This window comes from Cuculus canorus, chromosome 5 (genome assembly GCF_017976375.1).
Source record: "Cuculus canorus isolate bCucCan1 chromosome 5, bCucCan1.pri, whole genome shotgun sequence".
Classification (NCBI taxonomy): domain Eukaryota; kingdom Metazoa; phylum Chordata; class Aves; order Cuculiformes; family Cuculidae; genus Cuculus; species Cuculus canorus.
Genome location: NC_071405.1, coordinates 24,749,339 through 24,777,033, shown reverse-complemented (window position 1 = coordinate 24,777,033; position 27,695 = coordinate 24,749,339). Strand labels below are relative to the sequence as shown.

At 37.6% G+C, this 27,695-nt stretch overlaps 1 protein-coding gene across 15 annotated transcripts in view; it reads right to left on the bottom strand.

The window, feature by feature from the left end:
• The window catches only part of UNC79 (unc-79 homolog, NALCN channel complex subunit), a 115,228-nt gene that overhangs the window by 80,708 nt on the left and 6,825 nt on the right, over window positions 1-27,695 (bottom strand). For 11 of the 15 annotated variants that reach the window (XM_054067121.1, XM_054067118.1, XM_054067120.1 and 8 more), the window contains exons 3-17: window positions 22,664-22,968; window positions 19,317-19,487; window positions 16,278-16,370; window positions 14,950-15,005; window positions 14,174-14,303; window positions 12,550-12,614; window positions 10,664-10,752; window positions 9,464-9,504; window positions 8,194-8,222; window positions 6,908-7,137; window positions 6,414-6,585; window positions 4,935-5,165; window positions 2,853-3,043; window positions 1,817-1,940; window positions 483-623 (exon numbers count right to left, since the gene is read on the bottom strand). In XM_054067121.1, the coding sequence (XP_053923096.1) occupies window positions 483-623; window positions 1,817-1,940; window positions 2,853-3,043; window positions 4,935-5,165; window positions 6,414-6,585; window positions 6,908-7,137; window positions 8,194-8,222; window positions 9,464-9,504; window positions 10,664-10,752; window positions 12,550-12,614; window positions 14,174-14,303; window positions 14,950-15,005; window positions 16,278-16,370; window positions 19,317-19,487; window positions 22,664-22,968 (2,068 nt within the window). Of the gene's footprint in view, window positions 1-482; window positions 624-1,816; window positions 1,941-2,852; window positions 3,044-4,934; window positions 5,166-6,413; window positions 6,586-6,907; window positions 7,138-8,193; window positions 8,223-9,463; window positions 9,505-10,663; window positions 10,753-12,549; window positions 12,615-14,173; window positions 14,304-14,949; window positions 15,006-16,277; window positions 16,371-19,316; window positions 19,488-22,663; window positions 22,969-27,695 lie in introns of those variants that run through there. The other 4 variants (XM_054067127.1, XM_054067125.1, XM_054067128.1 and 1 more) reach the window with 4 other exon arrangements.

Genomic DNA, 27,695 nt, shown 5'->3' with positions numbered 1-27,695 from the left:
CAACTCTAGATCAATTTTTTAATTCTCCTGGATGGGGAAAAATGCAGAGAAACAGAAATAAATTCTGTTCTGTCACTCTCCCAAAACATACCTAGGCCACCAAATTTGTATAGAATACAAAAGCTCACTCTGGGTGACCAGTTGCCCAAAATAACTTGCTGTTGATGGCTATTAAAAGAAGGTGAAGAGAATGAAAATGGTTGGAAAAATACCATGAACACTCCAAACACATACCAAACAAACCAGCTCAACAAGGAAAAACTGCACAGTTTTTCTGCAGTTTCTATCCACATTATCTTTACACTGACCATATGACAGAGTAGTATTAATTGAACAAATCATCCCAACTTCCTTCCATTCTCAAAATTTCTAGTGTTTCTAATCAATGCTGCCATATGGAAAGATGACATTTTAATTCTTCACGTGCATTCTATCATGAAAACTGTTCTAAGCAATAAAAATAGGCAGGACAAATAAGTTACCCTCCGAGCTGCAAGATTTCCTGCCAGTTCACTGACTCTTGATTTTCTTTGGTTTGCTAACTCTTTCACAGAATTAACTCCATCAGAAAACATGCTGATTAGTAACTGAAGAGGAACAACAATGTCTAGTTCAGATAACACCTGAGGAAAGACAATAAATAAAAAAGTGTGAGTTCCCAGTTTGATCAAAAATGCGAGCCATTTTGTAAGTACCTTTAGCATATGATACTCAGTTAAGCAAGTTCCATGCATATAATTTGGGCATTCAATGAGGTGAGCTGTAAGCTTAGATTTCTGTTAGAATCAGCGTAAAAGAGAACTGGCAAAAAAAAAGGGTTTTCACAAAGTATTTCTTGGCAACCTTTTGGTGTGCCTTGACATCAGTTTTATGCATGAACACACAGGGATGTGAGGTTGTTCCAAAGCATTTCTGTAAACTAAAAGTAATACCAATACTTGGATGAATAACTATTGGCTGTATATATTATTACTTAAAACCCTATTTCTATATTTATTCTAAGAATACAGTCAGAATGGGTGTCTACAGGCATCAATATAATGCCAAAACAGTTATCCTCACTGAGACAACATTCATCATCTATTTTGTCACCAGCATTCAGACAAATAAGCTCAATCACGCTTGTCATTAACTGTTACTAGGCCAAGAAAAATATAAGAAATCAAATTTAACTTGAAAACTCTACACACATGAAAATTGCTACAGTCACCAGGCAAAGCAGTCTTTGCTGAGGCTTACCCAAAATAACCCTCAGCAGAAAAGAAGCAATAAGGAAGAATACAGGTATTATTCTGATGTGCTGTGGAAAATGTTACACCTTTCTGAATTCACTGTCCCCAGCTAACATGACTGTCTCTGTAGCTTTTGAATATTAACACTGGGTGAATGCCAGCTTCATGGGCACATAGAGCACAAAAGAGCCAGAGTAGCAGAAAGATTGATGGGCACAGAGCTAGTCTAATGCAGATTGTCATATGTGGGAACAAGTACAGATGTTTCTGGAGTCTGGAATTAATTTTGGAATCTACAGACCAAATTCTGCAGAGACTGAAAAGTACAGACAGACAGCTGAACAGCCATAAAGACACAACTGACATTCAAAGGTAAAAGGAATTTCCAGGCTTCCATTATGAGCTAGTAACATAAAGCTTCCTGGGATCTGTATAACAACCATCCACATACAGGAGCTAAGAAAAGGGCAAAAACATTCCACGATCCTTGGAAAAGTGGTTTCTTCCCTCTCCCTCCTTTTTTTTTTTATCTTTTCCAAAAGCATAAGCTGCTTCAGCATGACTTGTCAAAAGAGGACACTTACATGCAGCCAAAGCAATGCTTGCTCTTGAACAGAAGATGGATACCCTGTGAATCGACAGCTAATGAAGCCAAACATCTCCTCCATGGAGAAAGGGAGAGGGCAAAGTTCAACATCAAACATTTTGCTGAAAAGTAGAACAAAAGTATAGCATCACTGAGTTACCACGGCATCTACTGTGGGAGACGTAACAGAAAACTGGTAGAAAGGCAAACCCACCACCAGCACTGATGACAGTTCTGTTATTTTACTTGCATACTCACCCTCGATGGGAGTTGAGCTAGGTTGCTGATACCACCTGTCCAGACCGTACAAGGTCATCTCTGAATTTGGTGATGCACCTTAAGAATTTACATCACACCTCATATCATGCCCAGATTCACTTGATCACAGTAACTTTTTCAACATCCAATGTAAAAATTGGAAAAAAATCTCACCTCACCACTCCTCTAAGTATTCCTGTTTACACTGGAAAAGTTTACATCAGTATCTACAAATACAAGCTTTGAGGCAGTTTCAGAGGAATTTCATCAGTTAAAGGGCAGTGTGAAGTTTCATGGTCAAAGGCATACACCAGACATGAAATTATGACTCATTCAGCCACTATTCTTATTCTGGTGTTTTATTTGCGCAACAGGGGAAGATATTAGCTGAATCAATACAAATCATCACTCTTTCAGTGCCAGGTCTGCTATCTCCACTATTTCTCATCAACAGCTGGCCCAGAGGAGAAAAAGATACTTCTTCCATCATGCTGCAGGAAGCCTCTGAAAATGTGCCTTGCTCATATCAAAGCAGCATCCATGTAGCTCTTGATACAGATTCAAGGATACCGGGACCACAAAAAGGAAGCTTTCCCAAAGCTTAAGTGCTTTAGCCTAAATGTTATAAAAAATTGACATAAAAAATTCAGAAGCATCCACTCACTGCTGTCTATCGCAAACAGATATTTTAATTTGTTGTTACCATCTTATCGTGCTACAACCCTGAACAATCAACATATGCAATGACAGAATGGTTCCTAGATAGGTCCACATACCTCAACACTTCCCGGAACTCTTTCAGCTGATTATCAGGCACTTCCGTCCTTATAGCTTCCAACCACTCTGGCATGATACATTCCCACACCGGCTGGTTTATCACATTGTATGGAATCAAGCAAAGGATTCGATTCAGCCCTTCTTTTAATTGGGTCACAGCACTACACGATTTGTCCCAGTATCCACCAACCTGTGGATATTTCCAAGAATCATACTGATGAATGATACTTCTAGTCCCTGTAATATGCCCAGCACCAATAAATTTGATCAGTGTGCTGCAGCCAAGAAATTGTAGGGGGTGATCATGAGCATTCAGCCACGGGGATTGCATTGTTTTTTTTCCTCTCTCATTTGATCCACAGTACACAAAAGCACTGCCCACAATTTAGATGAAGTTCACTCACTTCCAGGCCATGATGCAGAGTAACCTCTCATTTTTCACAGTTCTCAACAAGGAACAGATTTGTTTAATCAAACCTGCACCTTCACTTATTTGCGCTGGGCAACTTGTTACAGTGCTGGGTCTTTATTATGAAAAACCTGGTCTGTACCAGGTGTCCTTTTATGCTTGTTTGGTTTGGGTTTTTTTGAGGGAAGATTCTAAGAGATGGAAGCCAAAACATATACTTCTAAGTAAATAAGTTACTGGCCAACAGAGATTAATTATTCTAACTGACCTCAGCTCACATCTGCTGTTCCTGACTAATGGCTCTAGAGACACCTGCTATTTTGGCAGCAAATACTGTTAATCTCAGCTAACAAACTATTTTTCCTCCATTCATCACAGCTAATTTCATGGCTATTTGTCTTCATGTTCTACTGAACCCTCCAAATCTGGCTAGTTGTCAGTCTAGTGTTATGTATTGCAGTAAGAGTATTAAAACTAAAACCAAAAGAGGCTGTATCCAAGACAAGAAAGAGATCCATAACAGGTACAGCATGAGGTTCAGTCCTTCCTTTCCCCTTTAAGTCTCAAAACCTTGATCTCTTTTCATCATTTCTAACATTCAACTCATCAGCCACCTCTCAAATTTCCTCAGCTGCCTTCCAATCCTCCCACAGTCAAGTGTACCTTCAGTGCAATGGTTCAGAGTAAGACATGTACACGTGTTCCATTGTACACGTGCAGCAAATTGCACACATTAGGTTATGAAAAATCCATGGATGCACACTCAGCCCTGGTGAAGTAATATATCACATCAAGTCTTTATGGCCCTTCCTAGTCTAGCCACTTAATTTTAAGAAGCAAAACCAACATGTCTTCTGGACATTTTATATAAGTGCGTCACAAAATTCAAGACTTACAAAGGCACGTGGTATAGTTGGTGGTGATAAATGAGGAAAAAAAGTCTTAAACTCCTCACAAACAAAAAGTTCTTATTTTCATACTGATATTTCACTTTCTATAGAGGAATATTCACATGCCTGACTTTGTTGCCTGTCTTCACTGTCTAGGTTAAGTGGAGAGTTCTGCTTCATAATTAATGGATAGAAAGAAAGAAAGACTCTTTCTAGAAGCAATTCCAGCAATGGTCTCACTCACGCACTCTCAGGTAAGTCTCTGTTTCTCCATCCAATATAAGACAAACCATGGCAGGCTAGTCTCTAAAGGAATCAGTCCAATTAGGTATCAAAAGCAACAAGGCATCACTATGCCCAGAGTTCCTTGCAGTTACAGCTGTGTGATTTCATGAACCTTAATTAACAGCTGCAGAGATAAAGTATGCAAAGAACAGCAAAACATTACTAAAGCACATGAGTAAAGGACAGGCTTATATGTGGGAGCAGACAAACACCACCTTTTACTAAAGATAAGCTTGAGTATTTCAGAAACGTAACAGAAATGTGCAGCTATTAAAAATATACAGTATCTTTCAATACGTACAAAATTCTTCCAACCTGTCTTCATATTACTGTAAATAATCCCCACTCTCTAACACAGTAAAACTAAAAAATGCTATGAAGGGAAATATTCCTGAACTCCACTGCTCCCTCAACCACTGAGATTTCTTTTACCATGACAGAGCTGGGGGAGAAATGTTCTTTATAAAGACTCTAGTCTTCAGGTAAATTATTCTTACCCTGGCAAACTCCATTGGTTTAGGAAGTAGGCACATAACCATGACATCAAAACGGACATCACAAACAGTCTTCAACCACTTAGTAACAAACTGAGGTTTGAGCTTTTCAACCAGGCTACCAACTTCATCATCCATCATGTAAGCTGTAGAGTGAAACCACTGAAATACCATGCTAACAAGTCTTGCTAAACTCTCTGTGGGTGTATTTTCACTAGGAGTGCAAAGGCTCACCTGGAAAACAGAAACACAAATCAAGTGTTATTTCTAGAATTAAAGGTGGCAAATTGTTTGTCCACCTTATTTTGCATATTTTTAAGAGATATGAGGATGCAGATTGCCTAGAAGACAAACAGGCTGATCAGTTTTAAGTACAGTTTGGCGGAGAACAATTGACAAAACACTTCCAACCAGAAAATCATAGGAGGGAAAAAAAACAAGCACTGATTTTTTTCTTTCTTAGTTTAAACACTGAAAATATCAATACAGAATGCTTTGACAAACTGAAACATTTTGGTTTGAACTTTAAAATTACTTTTTCTTTCAATAGGGTTAGACAGAATAGATGAATATGGAACAATTGAAAAAAAGAGAAGGCGTTAAGCCTAAAACTATGTTAAACAACAAAACTCACTAGACACCACCAGAATACCAAGTTTACTCCTGTAGTCACTCGAAACAGCAGAGCAGCACTGTTAGCATTATGGGATTCTACATGTGCCACCCTGCTGGCCCTATCTCTGTTTAGATGATGGATAAGGGATCCTACTGCTCCCCACTTGCCACTGGGTGACCAAGGAGAGAGCCTGAGAGCTCAAGGTGAATTGGAAAGAGACCGAGAAAAAGAATTCTCCTTAAGAAGAACTGCAGAATCCAGTTTCTGAGTATCTATCATGCCCCAGCATGGCCTATCATAAACAAGCCAGCAACAGCCCTTCTGTTCTGGAATAATCTCTGCCAGCTACTATGAGGGGTAGAACCAGCAGGGCTTCACTCTGTCAACTCACATTGAGTGAATTAGCTGGAGTACAACAACTGGGACAGATCCAGCTAAACTAATCCGAGTCTCCTCCAGCCTATTCAGAGGTAAGAGAGAAAGCTGACCTTCCAGAGAGAAGGTTGAAAGATGGAAGGTGAAAGATAGATCCTTAGGGGTGGCCTTTTAAGGTTAAAATAATGGCACTCAGCAGAGAGCTTTTGTGAGCAAAAGATGACAGCACACAGAAAGCCAACAAAAAAGACTGAGAGGGCGAATAATCCTGTTGCACACCATACAGGACTTGGAAGGCAGTGAGCAGCTCCACCCAAACTAGATCTGAAATCTCCAAATCTAACAGCCTCACAGAACTCCTTTTTGCTTACAAATCAGAAAAGCACCAACTAAAGCCAAGAAGCGGGGTTGGAGGAGAGATAAAGTTGAGGCTTCAGAAAGACAGGACAGGGAAGGAGGAGGAGTGAGAGTAGACAGCAAGAACTTCTTACCAAGAACCAGATTCCAAACTGGCTGAGGAGGCGTTGGTCATGCTTGTCATCATCTTTATTATCAAAGTCTGTGTTGTCCAGGGAGTGATGGGAAGACGAGAGGCCCATCTGCCTCCTGCGGTTGAGTTCATACTCCCTCTGCTCTGCATGAAACTCTGCTTCCTTCAGCAAGCTGCAAGACAAATTTGTTGTCAGTGAATACAACTTTCCTGCACTAGATACAGGTACCTGATCAAGAATAACTAGAGGTTAAGGCATCATTTTCCTGAGAACAGCAACAAAATAAATCAAATTCTAAGACTCACAGCTGACTTCTTCCATGAGGACAATGCTCACAGCTGATTGGTACGCTACTAAAGCAGCAAGAGTTCAGCGCCCTTGCCCTGAACTTATCCTGGTGAAACTAAAATCAACTTGCACCAGATTTGCAGGCAATATTTACATGAAAGTCTGATCAAGCTTTATATCCTGATGCTTATAAATTGTCATGTTACCTGATGACAGCTTCCACCGTACATACGAGTTCCTCTGCCCCACACTCCCGTGTATTGATAGGAGGTGGCGAGGTCTGATAAAGATGGGTTTCTGCAGCTGCCCCAACCTCACTGCTGTGATGATTCGAATGGCATCTTTTGCAATAGCGAACCGGCCTGTTGCCATGGCGTCCACAGCAGCCTGCTGAGAAGCACGTGACAACAGCTCTTCTGACATGTGAACTACAGTTCTGGAAAAGAAAAAAGATTCTATTACGCCACGAGTACCAGGAAGTGGAACTGCAAACAGGAACATCAGCACTAGGGAACTGGTTCCAGTGTTGGTCATTTCCAAAATCACTGAAAGCACAGCTGTGTGCGAACTCCAGATGCCAAGTGTCACTGAACTTCCAGAAGACGAGCTCAGGTCTAAATGCTGGGCTTGGACTTAAAATGTCATGGCTGCTCTTGTCACGGCCAAACCAAAATTTAAGTAATCAACCTCAACTATCTTACTTAGAACCATCTCTAAAATTTACAGCAGTTCTCTTAACCCTTGCTTATACTTCAGAATATCTTTTTAAGTTACATGTAGCAATAGGCAGATCCCTAGGAATGTAATCAATGGTGCCACATCAGTTTATGCTATGTAAGGATCTACCTTACCACAAGTAACCATCCAAGCATCCCCAAATATGTATAATATACCTTCATAAGTATATTATAAGTATAATATACCTTTATTTTTGCCATCTGATCCAATTTTAAAGCTTTCTTTACCACCTAAGATCTAAAATATGTTATATACTCTGTTCCTTGTTCTTAAAATACGCTTGCTGCTGTGTGTTGCAAGCATATTTTTTTTGTCAGCAATCTTTTTGGAGCCAAGCACTGAAGACTTTCAGCCAACAGTTTTTTAAAAAAATACACAATTTACAGTAGGATTTTTGTCCAATTTAGAATTAATCCAAGACTTCAAGAAGATGTGAAGATATAAGACACTTAGATTTAAAATTAATCTCTTGCTCTATTCTTTTCATAAGCAGAGTTATAGAATAAAAACTGAGCTCAATTGCATAATTGAATTGCTTTACTAATTGCCACTTAAAAAAAACCTACTACTGAAATCAAGCAGTTTTAACAAAAAGAAATCTCGCTGTTGAATCATTCACAGCCACCAACAAATGCATTTATGGACAAATTGTGAAAATTTGGGATGATACAAAAAAGAACACGCCACATAGTAATGGAATGATGTTACACACGACATCAAATCATGCCTCATCACACGAATGACTGAATCTTACCTTCTTCTGGCATATAGCAGAAATTTCAGCTGTAAGGGGAAGGCATACAAAACATCAACACAGAATGACGATCCTTCTGATTTAATATGGAAGCCTTGGGAAAATGGACTTGCTGCAAAGAAGTCTCTGAGGCTAAAATTGTGTTTCCAGATATTATTGAAACCTCTAAGCCCTGTTGGACTGCATGAGGTAGGGCAATGTATACTTAGGCCTAAGGGCTATTTCTGCACTTAAATGAAAAAGAGCCTTGGTGCATTGTGTGGTGTGCTCTGCACTCCGTCCTTCTTCTCTCTATGCTTCTGCCGCACAGACTGGCTTGTAACAGTGCACCTGCAGGCACGCTAATGTGGCATAGGATGGGCCTGCACTGCCCATGAAAGCTCATGAGATGAAAGATTACTGAATATGGATGAACAGTGTAGGAGCAGCCACCGTGTTTGCCCCACAACCTCATAGCGGAATGCTAACAGATTCAACCTATAAGCAGTAGCTTTTCAGTCTGTTGCACTGGCAACTTGCGATTCAGGTGGCTGAGTAAAAAGAAGTACTTCCCTTAAATAAACAAAATGTTCTTAATCTGGGTTAGACTTCAACTAAGAAGAGACAGAAAAAAAATCCTCACTGCCTCAGAATTCTCAGTTTTTAGAACAAAGAGAGAAGGAGTGTGTTCTATCCTTGAAAGGGTTATTTTAGAGAATATGCGACTGCCCTTGTAAACACAGGAAATTCTGATTATTCTGTCAACAAGCTTTGTCTGCATTCTGGTAGATAGCAGAATATCAGGCTCTCTCACTGGCCAAAGGGCAATGACTGGATCAATGACCAGATCACTGAAAAATATTTTATGTCTTTTCTAATATCCTGTACAGTCTTCTGTTCCCAGAAAAGATTTTCAGTTTTACAAGCTTTCAAATCAGACCCTAGTTACCAGAAGAACTAACCCCTTTTTTTGGAAACCAGTATGGGGGACAAATGCTTCTAAAAAATTTGGCCCCAATTGTGGATCCTTCAGGATTTGAAAATCCATTAAATTGCCTCTTTATTCTCACACATAAAGAGTTGCATTCTATTTCAGTTAAGAGGATTAGTATTTTTTTCATAGTATTTTAAAGACATGAAGCAGTATTATGTACAAGCTACTTTAAAATTCTAACAAAAATCCTTTAGAATAGAATGCATCATTTCAAGTAATATAATATGCAGAAATATCAGTAAGCATGGTGTTTTACAATTACGATTAATTTGTACCTACCCTTAAAATATGTCTTACCTTGTGGTAGAAGAACATCAATCAACCATTCACTGTGATCCCTATAAAAATTGCATATCTGATTAGCTTTCCAATTTTCATACATGCATTTATTTTTGCATAGAGGAAATCTAACTAAATTAATGTGGTAGGACTGATATTATTCTGAAGCTGTTTTTTTACAAATGTAGTTCTACAAAATGCAGGCTGCTTTACATTACCTCCCTTTGTTGTGCCTATCTTACTGCAAATTACCACTTTACCAGTGTTGATCCACCATGTTTCATGGCTTTCAAAAAATCACTTTTAAGGCATAAATTTATCAAATTAAAATACTGTGTGCTCTGAAAGCCTGAGGGCTAAGAAAAGATCATGGAGAATAACAGAAAAACATAGGAAAAAGAGATGTACTGGTATCATTTTTTTAGAGTCTTCTTAGAAGCTACGCTTCTACCAATTTCAATTACTTTTTCCTGCAGCTTTAAATCAATGATGACTGAAAACCTAAGGCAAGATGTAATTGCTTTTCCTGCAACTGGTCTGATATATAGGTGTCTTGAACTGGGGCAAAAAAAGCCACATAGCTTCTGAACTATTTGAACTAATGATTGGATCTCCCCATAAATTATTACTAGATCTTGTAAAGTAACGCAAATCAAATTAGTAACTTAAAAAAAGAAATCCCACATTATCACCATCATCATAACAATAATAAAAAGAATAAATGAGGTTAGTTCATCTCAGGCTGTATTCCTTCCAGGTACTGGGACAAGCCTGGTTCAATTCTTTACTCTGCTGCTTCACAATATAACCTAGAGAATAATCTGAAATACTTGTTATAGAAAATTAAGGAAGTCTCTGTGAAAGACCTTTCATCATAGCCTCCTGCTTTTAATGACAACTAGAGGATGAGGAGAAAATGTTTCATAAGCAAAAGTCTGTACATTAACAAAGGTTCCCCTATCAAAGTCAAATATCAGTATATATTCAGAGATTTTAACTTTAAAACTCACTACTGTTCAAGCTAGATGCAAATGCTGATCATGTCGGGCAAGATTCTGTAATCCCTATTCATACTGAGTGTCAGTGGACTTCATATATTTCAACAGGATTATCTATATAAATTATATACTAATCATGTTGAAATAAAGCATGACTTCAGAGTACTGAACTCTGGAGTCTCACTACATCTGGTAATTTTCCAGCTCTTAGTTTACCTACCCTGCAATTCTCTGGCTGCACTCTTCACAAAGATATAGGGGAGGTGGCTTATCACCCAAAGCCACAGACAAGGACGGGTCAATGCACATCTGAAACAAAAAGAAGGAAAAGAATTAACACATCTTTTCATTGAAGTTTATCCAGAAAGCTCAACACATTAATGCTACGACATAGTGTATAACACAGCTTTGGTATGTGTTTTGAGAATTTCGTATTCTGAAAGAAGGTACTGTGCACTTGGCAGTACAGCATCTCAGATTATTTCTAACAAAGAGAGGTATGCAACTGAAAATGAGAGCCTATGGGAAAAGAACAGGATATATTTCAATATCACTATTATCACTCTATCAGTATATAGATCAATAATTATATTTTGTGTTACACATTTACATCACATAGTCATGACAGACTTTATTTTTTCCAAAGAGACAGTCACTTAGATAACCTACAGCTTAGGTTAAGGTAATGTTGAAATCTAGCTTTTTCTCTCTCAGTAACACCTCTTCCAGCGAAACTGAATTTTCAGTCATCATAGTTACTAACTATACAGCACAATCTTAGTGACTGAATGAAGACTATAAAGTCACAGTTCCCTTAGCAGCATAGATATAGACTTTGTCTTGCATTACCTTTTCTCCCTCCATATTAGCCAGTTACATACAATTTTTTGTGTTTTGTACTATCGCAGGAAAAGCTGAACACCAGTATGCAAACACAACATCCTAACCACTTACATCAAAATGTTTCCTATTCTATTCAAGTGCAAGACCCTACTAATGAAGACAAATGCCTTTTAAAATGTTTCTCATCTTTGTTAATTTACATTCATCTATCTGAGAGATAGCAGGCTGAGTTTTTCTGAATTATGTCTAATCAAGACTAGTTCTGTTGCAGTTAAGCTACAAGATCATTCAAAAACATACATGTATTTCATCTGCAAAGATTTGAACTGTAAACTGTTATTTGTTATTAGTTCAAACTGTTATTTGAACTGCATTGTTATTTCGCTCTGTTTAGTGATTAGTCGGAAATCAGTGATCACAAGAACATGAAGCAACACCTTCCAGCTTTTTTTACTATGAAGATTGTGGAGGATAATTGAAGTGGGTGGGAAAGCAGTCCCTCACAAAACTGGTGAGATAAGTGTCACCATTATACCCTATATGTATCACAGCCTGTGGAAAAAGCTCACTGAAGAACTTTTTAGCTAATGTAATTTTGTTAGTATATGACTTGATGCCAGGAAAATTAGTTGGATCTACGTGTTTTACTAGATACAAATTAATTAATTAGTACCCCTAACTACAGTATGCTCTGGACTTGGGATACTGTTCTTGCCTTTGCCATCAAATTGCACTATGATCCTGGTCAAGCAATTTTATTTTTTGTTATCTTGCTTGCAAATAGGAAAGTGAACACCTACCTCTCCTTCAGCCCTCTTTGAGGGGGATAAATAAAGATTTGTTGCTATTTCCTTTAAGCAAAGGATCACAATCAGAGTAAGTGCATTGTATAACCTCAATCAAGATACCAAGGTAAAAATGTACCTGTATAAATGACATAATGCTTCCTGTGTATACAGTAATATTTATGCACACATTTACACTCATATCTGTCCATGAAAATATTAGCCAGGAGCCAGCTTAGAGTTTTACAATGTGCGCTGCAACCATCCTCATGTTTAAAATCAAGACTCGGTCCACAGTAGCTGGAGGAAATACCCCAACATTTACAAAGTTCTGGCCTGCTTCACCTCAACAGGCTTTGCTGTTCCCTTAGCTCCTGCCCTTGGTCACCTGCACATAAATAGAGCATATGACTGGGGTCAAAGTGCTACCTCCCATCCCCCAGATAGTTGGGTTTGACCACTGAAGAAATAGCAGTACCTTCACAGCTGGTTTGTTAATCGCATTATGGCATTCAATGTGCTGGCAATGAATAGGATTCCAGGCTGCAAAATCAAACACGCAGATGATTAATAAATGGAGAAAATGCACTTATATTCTTTGTGTCTAGCAGTATCAATTGAGAACAAGATTCTCTTGTACTAAGTAGTAAACAAACATGAAGGAAGAACTAAACGTTCCTCAGGAAGCCTAATAATTACAATAAGCAACTTAGAATATACATGTCTACTGACCTGTTTGGGATATAATTATGAAATGAACCATGAACTCAGCAAAGAAATGGAAAAACTAAGATGCAGACATCCGTGTTGTATACCCTTCCTGGTCTCATCAACACCATGAATTAATTAATTATCCTACCAGTCCAAAAGCAGTGTGGTAGAGGTAACTGAGTAAATTCAGTAACATTCCCAGACAAAGAGAAAACACAGCTACGACAAATTAAAAATAGTCCAGCCACAGAAGGGGCCTTAGGTTTGTAATGACAAGAAGTAAACAACAAAGGTATGTCCAATTGGCATCACTTGGATGCTCTATGGGATGTCATCCAGGTCAAAACACTATGCAACTGCAGATAATACTCATCCCATTCTGTGACAATACATTAACAGAAAAAAAAAAAATATATATAGGAAAATTATTCCAGGCTACCCAATGCTAGTAACGGTTCAGACGGAATATCATGCTTAGTTTACAGACCTGCTTGCATGAAAGAAGTGATAAAGAGCAGTACAAGGATGATTCTTTAAAAAGTCAAGTACATCTATCAGCCTTCAAGGGAAGGCTTTAGAAAAGCCCAGATGAACACATCTCAGGAACATTTAGGATGTACTCAAGTTGGGCTAGAGTTCTTCTAAGGTCTCTCCCCATCCTTCAGTTTTATTATTTAAAACATAACATTCTGGTTCAGAAATTTTAAAAGTGAGAAAACCATATTCCATATGACAGATACTATTTAAAACTGCTTGAGAGAGGCAAACAGGAAAAGCAAGTCATGAACTGCTGTTGAGTGGTCCCCATCATAGAGGCATAACCCCATCAGTATCATTGAGGAGTTTGGTGGACAAAGTACTTTGTACCATCCGCCTACTTAGCTCCAGCTGCACTGCTGACTTTGTCTTCCATTTTCACCCCATAGACAATCTTGAGAACTTATCCTATTATCCTGACTGCACCTGACATTAAGTGACTTTTTTGACAGTAACAGCTACGTAAGGAGTCTTAGCAACAGCAGCAGTGATAGCAGCTGGCACAACAAAAGTAACCAAAGCAAAAACGGAATGGAATATAAGCCAGAATCCTTGTGAGGTTAAGAAGGCCGTCTCTCAGATCATTTGGAACATTGCATTTATTTCTTCTCCAGTGCTGGATTAGTTAGCATTGGGAGTAACACAATATATTTACTAGCCACTACGACAGTTTTTATTTTTCATAACACCTTTTGAAAAATAGAAAGAAATGGATACTGTTTATACTTATGAAAGTTTTAATTTATCAAACAAAAGAATTCTCAATATAGCGTATAACTGTAAACATGTGACATCAACACATTTCTGATTGTTTCCTTCATATTTCTTTTGTACTTTGTATTTTATATATTTACCTGTGTATTGCAGTCCTCTGTACTCACTGATTGCCCCAGGGGGTTTTAAATTTGGCCAGTAGTGAAATAACATTTGTACTGCTGGAGGTTTAACTTGAGATGGTCCATAGGCTATCACATACAGCAAATCCTAAGGAAAGACACGGACAAAATGTTTATTTTGCAAGGTAACAAAACACAATTCAATACATAGCACTTGTGTTCAAAGATACCTGAACACACAAAATATACACATTTCATGCCCTACCAAACATTCTTTGCATGCTCTTACAAGTAGGTTACATGACTAATTTCAACATGTTCACAACCGGCTTCCCAGTTTGATCAGAGCATCCAATGGCTACTACCCCTCCCCATATAGTACACTGACACAGAGCGAATGAAGCTTCTGTCTAGTCATGGAGACAAGAGGCGTGATACAGATAAACAAATGGATCCAGATCAGATTCAGGCCAAGAAAACACTCACAAATAGTTCTTGTAAAAGTTCAGTCCCACATGAACTGAGAAGATCGGTGGTTATTACAATTCCTGTTAATCAGAGCCACAACCATATAGTATTTAGGAAATCGAGCTCAGTTCTCCAAAATATAGGGCTGTTTCTGCAAACTGAAAATCAAAGGGACCTTCCTCTTCATAGTCCAGAGGGAAGACTGTCTACAAAGATAATTTATAACCTCTTGGCACACGGTCAGTTCAATTTTCAAGCCGATTCTCATTATTACCTACATACAGTCATTTCCACAAAGTATATATAGTTTATATATACAAACTTACTTTCCATACTTCTTGCTTATATTTCATGAGGCATTCCAATAATTGGCAGTGATACACTGAGAGAAAAGAGAAAGTATATACATAATACTGAAATGAAAACACAAGTTACAGAAGTGATGTAATTAGCTTATTGGCTTTGCTTTGCCCATCCCAAACTCTATACCACTCTATACCTCATTACTTTTTATTTTAAAGGGTTTGCTGAAAAATCACTGCCCTGAGAGTCACCACAAAAGATTAGAAATTAAATATTAATAACTTCTTTCTGCCATGGAATGCAGTAAGATAAGACCTATTATGAGTACAGCTTTTTGCACAGCAATGGAGATCTTTCTCAAATCCATCTAGTTTAAGAATACCTGCTAATTCACTTAAACTTTGTCCTTCTGGCACAACGTAAAGCTGTAAATGGGTATCTTTTCATTCATCTTGAGACAGTACCGGAAGTCACATGTAACAATATGCTATTCCCATGTATATCAAAGGCAATAGGAACCACTCTGCATCAAACAAATATGAGAGCCATATGAACTACTTCACACATTTGACTTCCCAAAAACCACAGGGCAACATTTTCTGCAGATGGCTGGAACATGGAACTCACAAACAAAAATAGAATATTTCATGAAAAAAACAAACTCGTGTGAGTAGTTTTTAAAAAGAGTGTGGTGCTTTTATTTGCCACTGTGAACTATGTTAGCATGATGTGACATTTCTCACGCAGATACTGCAGTGCAGAGTTCCTACACACACACACACCATCGACACAGAACAGGAGATAGATGACTATCATCAAATGTAACAGCTCTCTGAGCTTAAATTTTGGGTTAATTTGGTTATGTGATCCCACTTATTTAACCGGACTGTGCCACAGTGAGAGAGAATGGCCTTGTGATGAGATACTTACAATTACATTTAAATTTATTATAGTTGTCTTGAGCCTGCAGGCAGCATTACCTGTCTTCTTTAAAAAATAGTAACAGTTGTGAACTTGTTGGGACAAACTACTAGCATGCATTTCTATAGTCAAAGTTAGTAGGGATTTCTCTCCAACACTGATGTTATTTCCTGACATCAAACAAGAGTAGATCAGAGCCACCAATCCTGAGCCAAATCCCAATTCTTCATCACAATGTGACCTCTTATCTACATGATTATTTCAAGCATGATGCTTAGAAATTCTAGTATTGACTAAAATCACGTATTTTTCATTCTGTTTTGAATGGTGAGACAGATTTTTTCCTCCTCATCTGAACTTGCATCTGACACAGTACTTCATGGCTTACAGTTTAAGAGAGAATGATATCATGTTGCATGTTTACACATACCTGGATTTGATGTGTACTGCATTGCAATCATTAGCATTGATGATGCAGACAGATTGACATGTGCTGGAACACCTTCTCTTTTTGAGGATCCCACTGAAAAGAAAGGGGGGAAAAAAAGAATTTTATTATATAACAAGGAAAATTAGATAAGAATAGCATATAACTGATTCCAATTGATGCAAATAAAATCCCTAAGGTATCATGTCATTTAACAAAAAAATAATCCACAAACTAGAAAACTAGAAATATTCTGAATTGAAGGCATGAACCCCCTTTCTTTCTGGAAGAGAAAGATGACTACGAATATGATATTGCTTCAAAAAGCACACACCAGGTTTTCCAGATCAGTAAGATTTCATTCTCAGAGCTGCACTAACTAGGCAGTGATATTCTCAGAACTTCTCCTTCAGAACCCACAGACTGGTCAAAACAATGTCACTTACACAGTCAAATGCACCCATGGCTTGTATTGTAGGAAACGTAAGGATGAAGTAGAGGGCAAAGAAACAAGAAAAAATGGAAAGCCTTCATTTGAGGTATATCAGTGAAAGGCTGGAGCTGGTGGCAGCTGCTGGCTGTTGGCACATGGCATAGATTACTTCTCAGGGAGCACATGGTGTAAGTTCAAGTTATAGCTACACACCAGAAAAATTAGTTCCCCTTGTTACATGAACTGTGTGCTAAGATAATAATAAACAGCAGCACTGAAGTGTAGCTAAGCTGTTCTAACTTTGACCTTTCACATAAAGTGGCTAGAGCTCCTTCTGGTCTCCTACCAAGTGGATACTATTAAATAGTATACTTGGAAAAACCCTGCAAAGTGTAGGTGTTTATTTGCCAAACTATAAGTTGGCAACATGGCTTTGAAGGATATGTCCTACACAGAGATGTGGCATGTATCTTCCCCATCCTCACTCACAGGACTTTCCCAAGCCTGGCCGTCAGGACCCAAATACTAAGCATGTGGGACAGAAAGGCAGAACTGTAGCTACCAGTTCAGTGAGATGCTTTCATCCTTCCAGTATGCCTCTCCAGCTGCTTACACAATCTCCTGCATCCTCCTTTTCAGTTCAACTCAGAGCTGAACACTAGCAGAAGGAAAGATTCTGCATTTGCCTTGTAAAAGGGCAGATCATTCCCAATGGAGAAAGAGCAGGACACACTGAAAGAGCAATCAATCAGAAAAGGAGGGAAGGGAAAATGGAGAATTCCTCCCTTTTGTCTGGTACTTCTTGTGATCCAACATCACAATGGCTCTCTTCAACGCACTTGATTCACACTTTTTTGAATCTCATCCACACACACATAAGAAGCCCCAAATTATTACAGGAACGTCTACCTCTATGTAAACTACTCAGCTCTAACCTGACAATTAAAACATGGTCATCGGTGGAAAAGCAGGACGCAGTACTATAAGCCAAAGTTAAAAAGCAGCACACTAGTTTCATACAGAGATCTGACCAAAACTGAGTAAAAAGGCAGTATGACAAAGGTTGCTTCCTGCTGTAAATGGATGCAATCTCTGCCAAGTGCAGTTGGCAAAGAGTATCTATTTAAGTAAACCGAGGATTTGGCTCAATCAGTTGATCTGTAAAATAGTTTTACGCATCCGAAGATAGATAGGACAAGATAAGTAACCTACATCAGCTATTCTTTAGTAGGTAACAGCAATGGGGAAAAAAGGGAATTTAATGTAACATTCTGTTCTTAAAGAGGACCCATCACACAAATGTACAAAATATACCTTAGTAATTTTCACTTTCATGCTGTTATTAGACCTGTCAAAGGCAACAGAGAAAACATAATCCAATGTCTTAAAAAAGACTATTTTACATGGGGAAACTGAGGTCCAAAAGAGTTAAGGGATTTCTCCAACATCACTGACTGGTAGAGCCAGAAAACATAGGTGATAAATTTCCATAAAATCTTATATCACCAAACACTGGACCATGTTTCTTTCTGTGCTCTAACAGCATCTTCTACATGCTTATATGACATCAGTGTCAATCTCCATACAGAAGTTGTTTGTGTTTTTCCATAAGGGTCTGGAATACAGATAAGGAAGAGACAGTTTCACAGAATCACATGACGGTTGCTGTTAGAAGGGACCTCTAGAAACCATTTTGTCCAACCGCCCTACTCAAAGAAAGGCCAACTACAGCAGGTACTCAGAGGAGCTTGTCCAGTTGTGTTTTGAGCACCTGCTAGGATGGAGAATCTGCAACCTCTCTATCAGATTTTTCTACTGTTTGCTCACCCATATATTAAAAGTTTTGTTGGTAAAAAATGAATTTTAATATTGATCCTAATGCTCCTACCTGCAGTACCTGATTAAATTTTTCATTGCTACTGAAATCCCATCAAGCGTTTTATCAAGTACACAGACGAGCATTCAGAACACACCTCACGATTCACACTCCACAGGGATTATGAAATTATGTGATCATATGACACCCTCAGGGAGGGGAAGAAAGAGGGAAAAAAAAGGCAGACACTGTCAGATTCAGTCTTAACACTGATGGATAGGAGACATTACAGGTGCAGCTATTTAATACAGTGCTTAAAGAGAAAATGCAGAGAAGAGAGGGAGGAAGAAAAAACAGAAATTCATTGCAACATAGTTACATTGATAAGAGTAATTCTGGTACAGCCAGCTTTAGTCCAGACACAAACACAATCACAAGCTGCTATTGCATCTAATATTTCAGGAGCAGTTTGCCCACTGACTCTGTACAAAAAACTCCCACTGCTGGCACTGAAACTTCTAGAGTTCTGAAAACAATGTATTTCTTAAATAAGGTAAATTTCACCCTTTAAATGAAGGAAGAATTCACACAGTAACAGAGTATAATAAAGAAATAAAAATTATAGAATTATTTTGTTTTAAGAAATATTCACATGGAATTATATTACAAAGAGTAGATTACGTCCCATTACAATTCTGCAACAGATAAAACTCTGACTCCTACAGTCTGATATTATTATAGCACTGCATCATGTTTTCCAAGACATAACAATACTAGAATGAGTTCTACTTACATATAGCCATAGGCAGAAAAGATGTGCTGAGATATTCTATAATATCCTTGTGCAGAAATGGAGGAAAGGTAGCTAGTGTTGAAATCATTGTATAGGGTAAAGTACTCAAAATATCATCATTGAGAAAAGGAAGTAAGCATGTAGTAGTGTAAAAAATTGATTGCCCAAGATCTGTTGAATAAAATGAAACAAATACAGAATCACTGCAATGGAAAAATTACACCTACATAATTTTTAGTTTACAAAACTACAAAAAAATTACATTTAAATTTAAGTTTTCCTCTCAAAGTAATTTTGGAAGTTAAATCGCTGTAGACAAGAGCCACCATTTTTAAGACCCTCCTAAAACTGAGATAAATAGCTGTTCAATGTTACTTAGAAGAGTTTGGAGGGAATATGAATACTACAACTAGTAAAATCATTGATTAAAATCAGTGCTGATTTTAATCACACAGTGATTAACATACAATGGCCTGCATTTAAGCAGATATGTTATCAGAATCCAAATTTGATATACATTTTGGAATTGAAAGGCCTGCTTTTGCAAAAATCATTCTAGTATTTATCAGCCATAGGAAAATGAGATATTCATCTTAATGACCCTCAAGAGAGCTGCAAGGTACCTCCCCACAGAGACTACAGGAAACATCACGGTATTTTTCAAACATCATGTGAATAAACTACAGATCTTGTTTCTTGGGAAGCCACTGAGGCCAAAAATGGCTAAGGCTTAAAAGGAAAGGACTATTTATCTAGAATTTCCATATTTACTCTTATTAATTATACTATGACTCTTTGAAAGGGATACTTAAGACATGCAACATCTCAGATCCAAAGGGAAGGAATAGATTATTGTGCATCTGGGCACTGTGGCATCTTTAGACCCTCTTTCAAATGAGAGAACGAGCTGGGGACAATAACAGTCAGAGAAAGGTTACAGAACTCAATGAACTCCAAGTTTGAACCTGTATGATGATTTCAATACACCATAAGGCCTTCCCCTTGCACAAGAGGGATTCCTTTTGTTACTCACTCTGTGACCTTAAGTATGGTACACAGGCCTTCAGTCTCATCTGTACAACTAGGATCATTTAAAATGCCTCTGTAAAGTGCTCAGAGACCTGCAGCTGTAAACATTGTGAGTCTTTTCACAATGGCAAGTCTTCTATTCAAGGGTCTACTCAGACCCTTAATACTAGAGAGCGTTTCTGTCTTGCAGTACATATTTGCCACCTAAGCATTAAGAGTTCTTATAATCTGACTGGACTCAAGCTCAGGACCACATAATACACCAGCTGTACTTACCTAAACAAAACTGTTCCAATAAAAAAAAAAAACATATTTCTTTAAGGCAAATGCTAAGCTGAGATAGAAATAAATAACAAATATTGCAAAAATTAATTTTCCATACATAAAACCATAGAAAATAGCAAATGACATCTTGCTTCAAGCATGAGTCAACCAAAATTTTCTTGGCAGATATTTATTTAAACTGTTCTTAAAAATCTGCAGGACAGTTCACTCCTCCTCCTGGCAATTTATCCTAATGCTTAAGCATCTTTATCATTTAAAAGGCCCTTTTTTTTTTTTTTTATATTTCCATTGCTGCAGTTTAAGCCTATAACTTAGGCTGATCCTGATTCTGTTATCCTGATCAACTGTAACCACTAATAGTTTGGTTCAGATTATTTCTACTTGCAGAAACCTTTACATATTTGTATACAATAATCATGTCTCCCTTCTACTTTTCTCTAAGCTAGACAAACCATGTCCTTTCCATTTTTCCTTACCGTTGACATTTTCTAGACTTCAAATCATTTTTGTTTCTTTTTCCTGGACTCCTCCCAAATGGTCCATGCCTTTATAGAAGTCATATGGAAAATCGGAAAAATTTACCATAGATGAGGCTTTGCTAGGGATGTTAGAATGATAAACAAGATGCTTTGGGTGTTTCACACAGAAAACACCTATTTAAATATTGCTAGAATATTATTCAATATACTGGTGAATTGTGGTCTGCCTCTGATCTACTGTAACACCCAGAGCTCTTCAGTATGTCTTTCAAGCTAGTATTTCCCCCCATTTCTGCCTTTGATTTCTCCTGCTTAAATATAGTATTTGCAACTCTCCTTTGAAGACGCATCAAAACAGAATGAACTACTCCTGAAGTGTTTTCCTCACCCAAATGTGTACCATGTGTCCCAGACTGTCTATCAGGATGTCAAGTGACACAGCAACACAGCCTGACTAAGGACAGGAAAACTCCACCAGAAGAGTCATTATGTTGCCATAAATGGAAATTGTGTTTACCCATTGTTATTTGTTCTTTACAGGACTCCATTGGTCGTTAATTATCACCATGTCATCTATTCAGGAAAAAGACTGTTTTGATAATTAACTACACTTTCTAGAAACTGAAGTTAAGTCAATAAGTCTACACTTTGCCAGGAGCCCCCCTTCTTGCAAGATCGTACCATCTCCTAGTGCAATAGTCTTTGATACAAAACATGCTGTGGACAACTCAAAAGGATTCAGTATTTAACAGAAATAACTTTCCATCTACAGAAAGTCAGTGATATTTCAGAAATGACAAAAATCTTCCCATACTGATACCATGGTGAAAATTAATATTTGGCTTATTTAACATAGGGAGAATCCTGGGCTCCTGAACCCCAGTGTGGAAAGTCACAGACACACAGGCCAGACATATGCAGAACTTGAGGAAAAATAATATACATACATAGTTACAAAAAATTACTGGGAACTTAAGATTCACTAATTCAGAACATAAGAAAATACAGCTTTTCTTATGTAAGTCAGACAGAGATATTGCTATCTTTTACCCAGGAACATCACCATTACCATGGTTTTTCTTCAATTAAATGTACAGTAAGTTCTATTTAGAGATGGACCTTCACCAAAACACTCAATCTGCATATTCATTATAGGCCAGATATACATTCACAGGCAATTTGTGCCTTTTTAAGACAGCTACCTCAAAAAAGACCGGTGTGAAGATACCTCAGCAGATTCAAATTCAAAATCTAGATTTTTTTTAAACCCATTTGCATTATTTTTGTTACATATCATTGTATTTAGTTATATACCACAAACGTATCAATTAAAAATCAGACAACCTCAGAATTCAAACCCAAATCCACAGTTAGCAAGAAGAAATCTTTTATTTAAAAAAGTCAAACCAAGCACTTGATATCAACACATCGCAGTAGATTTGAAATCCAGATCCAGGTCAGTTTAGGCCCATCTCTTCTACTGCATTTATGCATGACTCATGGATTCACAGCACTGAAGTTAAGCATACTGGAAGGGTTCAAGGGCCTGCTTACCATGTTGACCATGTTGTAGCAAGGGAACTAGATCCAGCAGTGTCACCAGTGTCACGTAAAGTCCTTGATAGTCCAAAGATGGGTAGTCTGATAACTGAGCATCACGACTTTGCTGGCCACGTTCAGATGGAGCATCTCGCAGGACGCTGTAAAGGAGGGAGCGAGTAACAGTAGGGTTGATGGAACTGACCTGTGGTCTTAGAGATGGGGTGAGTGGGAATGGCACAGGAAAAAGACACATGGTCATGGGCACTGTCAAATTGGAGGCATCTTGATTCTCCTTCTTCCCTGTGCGGGACAAAATGCTGTGGGGGGGACAAAGAAAAAAAAGAGACAACAAAGACACAAAGAACAGCACATTACATTGAAATGACACTATAAAACAAATAATAAAATACCAGATATATCCCACATAAGATGCAATCACTACCAAAATCAGCATCTACAAATCTAGCAACAATTCGCTGTCATGCTTCAAGATAGGAGAATTAAAAATGGACATCTAGGAAAACTTCATTGCATCTCATGTGTTATCTGGTTCATAAGGAGCAAAAATATAAAAATGCATGTTTCAGTGCCCTACCCATGTTTCACAGTTAAGAAAAATTCTGAGAATAAAATGTGTTAGCTATGGAAAAACAGCTGTGTCAAAACAGACTGGCATTTTGCTCCGAGATTTTGAGGGTTTTGAGGGATTCCCTCCCTTCCCCATTATCTTTTGAACCAACTGACTGAAAACATGCAAAATATAGGTGTGGCACTTGCAGAAACATGTTTTAGCAAAGAATAAACATGTGTGTTTGTTAAGATAGTCTTAAAAATCACATGTTTATTGCATTAAAATAATGTCTGTATGTATTTTATGATACTGTTTCATGACCACTCATTCAGTATCATTTGAGATAATGAAGTTTAAACAGGCACATGGATTTAGAAATAATATAATATTTCTAAAATGTTAACTAAACTACATTTGGAAAAGTCATAAAATAATATATAGTAGATGGTCTTTAGCATGTTTGTGAGCTAATGATAATGGTTGTTTATGTGTGTTTTTAATTTTGCCCATGTTTAGGGAGGAAACATTTTACTTTATGAATACAAACACTCCTTGGGTAAATAGTTACCTTAAAAAAATCTAAGGGCTAAGCAAGCAAAACCAATTATGTAACTGCAGATCAGACAGTATGTTACCATACATTCCTGCTGTTACTTACGTTATTATTCAACAAAACTCACTATAAACTAAAGGAGAGATAATTTCAAAAAATGAAAAGGATTTAGTGGGAGTTAAAATAGAAGCTATACGTCAACCAGCTTTTTATGTCATTTTAAGAATGCTGTAAACATGTCAATCTAATTTTATTTAAAAAAATAAACCCCACTATTTTAAATAAAAATATATTGTCACTTTAAACAGTGTTATGTTTTAGTTATCAAACAATTATAGGGTTAGCTCATAATCTTCATATGTGCCTATAAAAATGTAATACATCTTTCAAATACATTAAACCACACACAATGCTTTTTTTTTTCCTAAAAAAAAAAAAAAAAAAGCACGTTTTGCACCTCTCAGTGGTTGGGATTTCCAAAAGCAGTTGCTGTTGGTTTAACTCTGTTCCCAAGGTCAGCATTAAAACTTAAAAGAAACAAGTCATTGGCAATAAAGTTTCCACTGACTAAAGTAAAGCAGAGTTACATCAAGAGGAAGCACTTCTGGAAATCTCAGTCCTCTTTAACAGTACCAAGACCCCTATCATACAATCACCTTAGCACAGATATATCTTACCTCACAAGGCAATTCAACAATTTACAGATGATACACTCTTGCTAAGGTGCTTATAAGAGAGGGTGTCATTCATTTGCCATATACATAAAACGCTTTTACAAGTACATTTCTATGCCAAGTGGCTACTATCACACTCTGACTTGCAGTCAGAGATGACAGACATATTGTATATTTTAACAAGCTACATTTTTTATTTTTTCATTTTTATTGTGCCTTACATATTTGGCAGATTATTTTGGTTTCTGTTACCCAATGTCCAGTACAAGAAATGTGGTGACAGTCATGACACTGTTTATGAAATCATATCAGAAAATCACCTATGATCTAAGTATGACTTCAAAAACAAATGATCAGAGTGCTGATTCCTTTTAATTTGCTTGATGTTCATTTGCTGAGCTTCGCAGCTCATGTTTACAGATAAGAAGGTACTAAATTACATTCCTTCCCTGCCTACAAAAGCATGACACCAATTACCCATCCCTTTCCTTGCTAACCCATCACGTCAAGTACATTTATTTCCAGAAAGGATATTACTGTATTAATTAATCCTTGTTTTAGAAAGCATAAGGCAGTGATGGAGAGCTTATACTACAGGCTTCCCTTCCTATTAACACGGAGCTGTGGCCCATCTATGGATTAGAGGCCAAAGCACACCTTCTGCTCACTACAGGAACAGCAACAAACCAGTGTTTAAATTACAGCTGCAACTATGCCAAATTTAGGAAAATAATAAACTTTCACACCCAGACTTTTGCCTGACCTATAGGTTTCAAAAGCAATAAACAGAAGCATCAAAACTGAAAATCTAGGAAGTCCCCTAAGACCAAGATACGATTGCAGTTTGCTCCTGTTTATGAAGTTCTGTGAACTTGGTGTGTTTGCAAATCATAACCTCATACTGAACTTGCTCCATGACAACTGACAAAGCTTCCAGGGCATGTTTCATGATTTGTACATCTTTGAAATCTATCCCAAAATTACAGCCTTCCAGGAAAGGCTTCCTAAAATGCTTACAAGAGAATGGCATCTAGCCAAGGCAGCAAACCAAGCATGATTGTTAAATTAGCCACTGGGCATTTAGAACTACTCCTTATTTAAAACATTTTACTTAGAAATACATATGGAGAAATTTTTCCAAGGAAATGTGAAAGAATGAACTGTTCTGCAAGATGTTTATTAAGCCTTAGATCATTCCTCAAATGAGGGAGAAAACACTGAAAATGAGCAGGGCATGAAACAAATTCATGCTGTAATGTAAAGAAATGCTTTTGCCCAAAGAGAAAACTAAGGAAGAACTAAATGAACCAATGTGCTATGCATTGTGTATGGTGATTTTATGTGATGTTTGTTTGTAGAAATAAGGAATTTAATTTTTTTCAGCCATTCCACATCTGCTCCCCCCACCCCTGAACTTGTGCAAGGCTATGTACAGAGCAAAGGAGCAAGTTAACCCCTTGTGCAATCCAACTATAGCTAGCAGAATGACACCAGATATTAATGTGATCCAAACCAGCGGGCATGCCCCACTGAAAAGAACACAATGTGTCCTTAAGAGACAGTAAGAAGTATAATAAATAGTAAAAGTTACACCTGTAAAACTCAATTATCATATGGATTTCTCTGACTAATAACTATTCCTCCATTATTTCTTCCTATCTTCAGCAAGAAATGTTTGTCCTAAAAAAATCAGCTGCAAAGAGAGTACACATCAAACTAGGAAATATTTTTCAAAGTTATTCTAACACAGGAGATGATCACAAACAACCTGTTCTGAAGACCAGACGCAAAATATCTATTACTACTGTTTGATCAGTATTCTCTTAGCAGCCCAAACTCATTGCATATGCTGTCTCAAGCTAAACAGATTACTCTCAACCACGTACTGCAATCATTGATGTTACACCTTGCACAACGGAGTCTCAGTGTAGGAGGCAGAAAAAAGACTCAGCATGCAGAATATTCAAAGAAATTTCTGAACATGCTCTTCAGAAAGGTTCCTAACCACTCTGTTCAGTTTCAGGGTAAATCATGCAGAGATCTGCTCACAGTGGGTGGAAGCTTCCTTCTTCCCATCTGCCACACTAAAACCAGGCTGTGTTTTGTTTTGCTTTATCTAGCTTCTTTCTTAGTATCAGTAAATGTATAAACTTAGACTGGTTCAACCAAAGCACTTGGGCTTTGACCCACATTCGAAATTCCCCACTTACAGGGATTTAGAATATGGGTTTGTCCTTGCCAAGTATGAGGAGTCCACCTGAATTTAGATCCACGCCCTGGCTTCAGTTTCAGGGGCCCTTTTAACTCTGAGGCTGATCAGATCCCAGATGGACAAAGCCATTTGTGTAAACCTGCTTATCAGATAAGACTATTAGTCCTGTCCCATGAGGTTCACGATTATCAACAGCAGGATTTTGGTTCAGTCCCATTCTGAAGGAAATATGGAAATGGAGTTGCTCAATTGTGCAATTGCTGCCCTGATTTCTGATCTACTCTCATAGTTCCTAAGTACAAAGCTTTACTAGTAAACCCAGAAACACCACTGCTCATGAAGTGCAAAGAACTTGCCACACAGGACATGTCAGCTATATAATAAAAAAATAAATAAGTAGCCCTACTGTTGCCGTAAGTTTCTTTAACACTCTGAATGGTGAGAGAAACAAATTTCATAGTGGTTAACCAAATCTACTCTTGAAATTTTCAAAAGTCAACAGGAGGCTTTTAAGTTTTCAGTGAACAAGTGTTCCACTAATAATGAGTATTTCTGCCTATTTATCTTTCCTTATAAACAGAGTCAAGATGTTCAATACATCCCATGTGCTTAAACTGAATGTTAGAATGAACTACTGTCATTCTTTAAAGTTTACATTCTTGCTTCTCAACTTGTGCACATCATAGGGGCATGTGTACAAATATTTGGGTTAATTATATTTTGTAAATGTTTCCTCACCAAATAAGGCAAATAGCTCCATTTCCAAACTAGCTTCTGACAGTAGGTCAGCAGGTCTTTCCAGGTATAAATCAGGAAGCTATGCATAGACATGCAGCCTTTAACTGCATTTTTCTGGATGTGAAAACTAGTGCCAGACAAAATGTAGGCAGACAAAACCCACTTTTTCAATTCTGAAAGCCATTTTAAAAAGTGTTTAAAAGTATTAATCCACTAGATAGCACTGTGGAGTGTATGTCATTCCTAATTGAGTCTCACAACTTTTCACATCTTTTTAGCACAACAACAGGTACTAT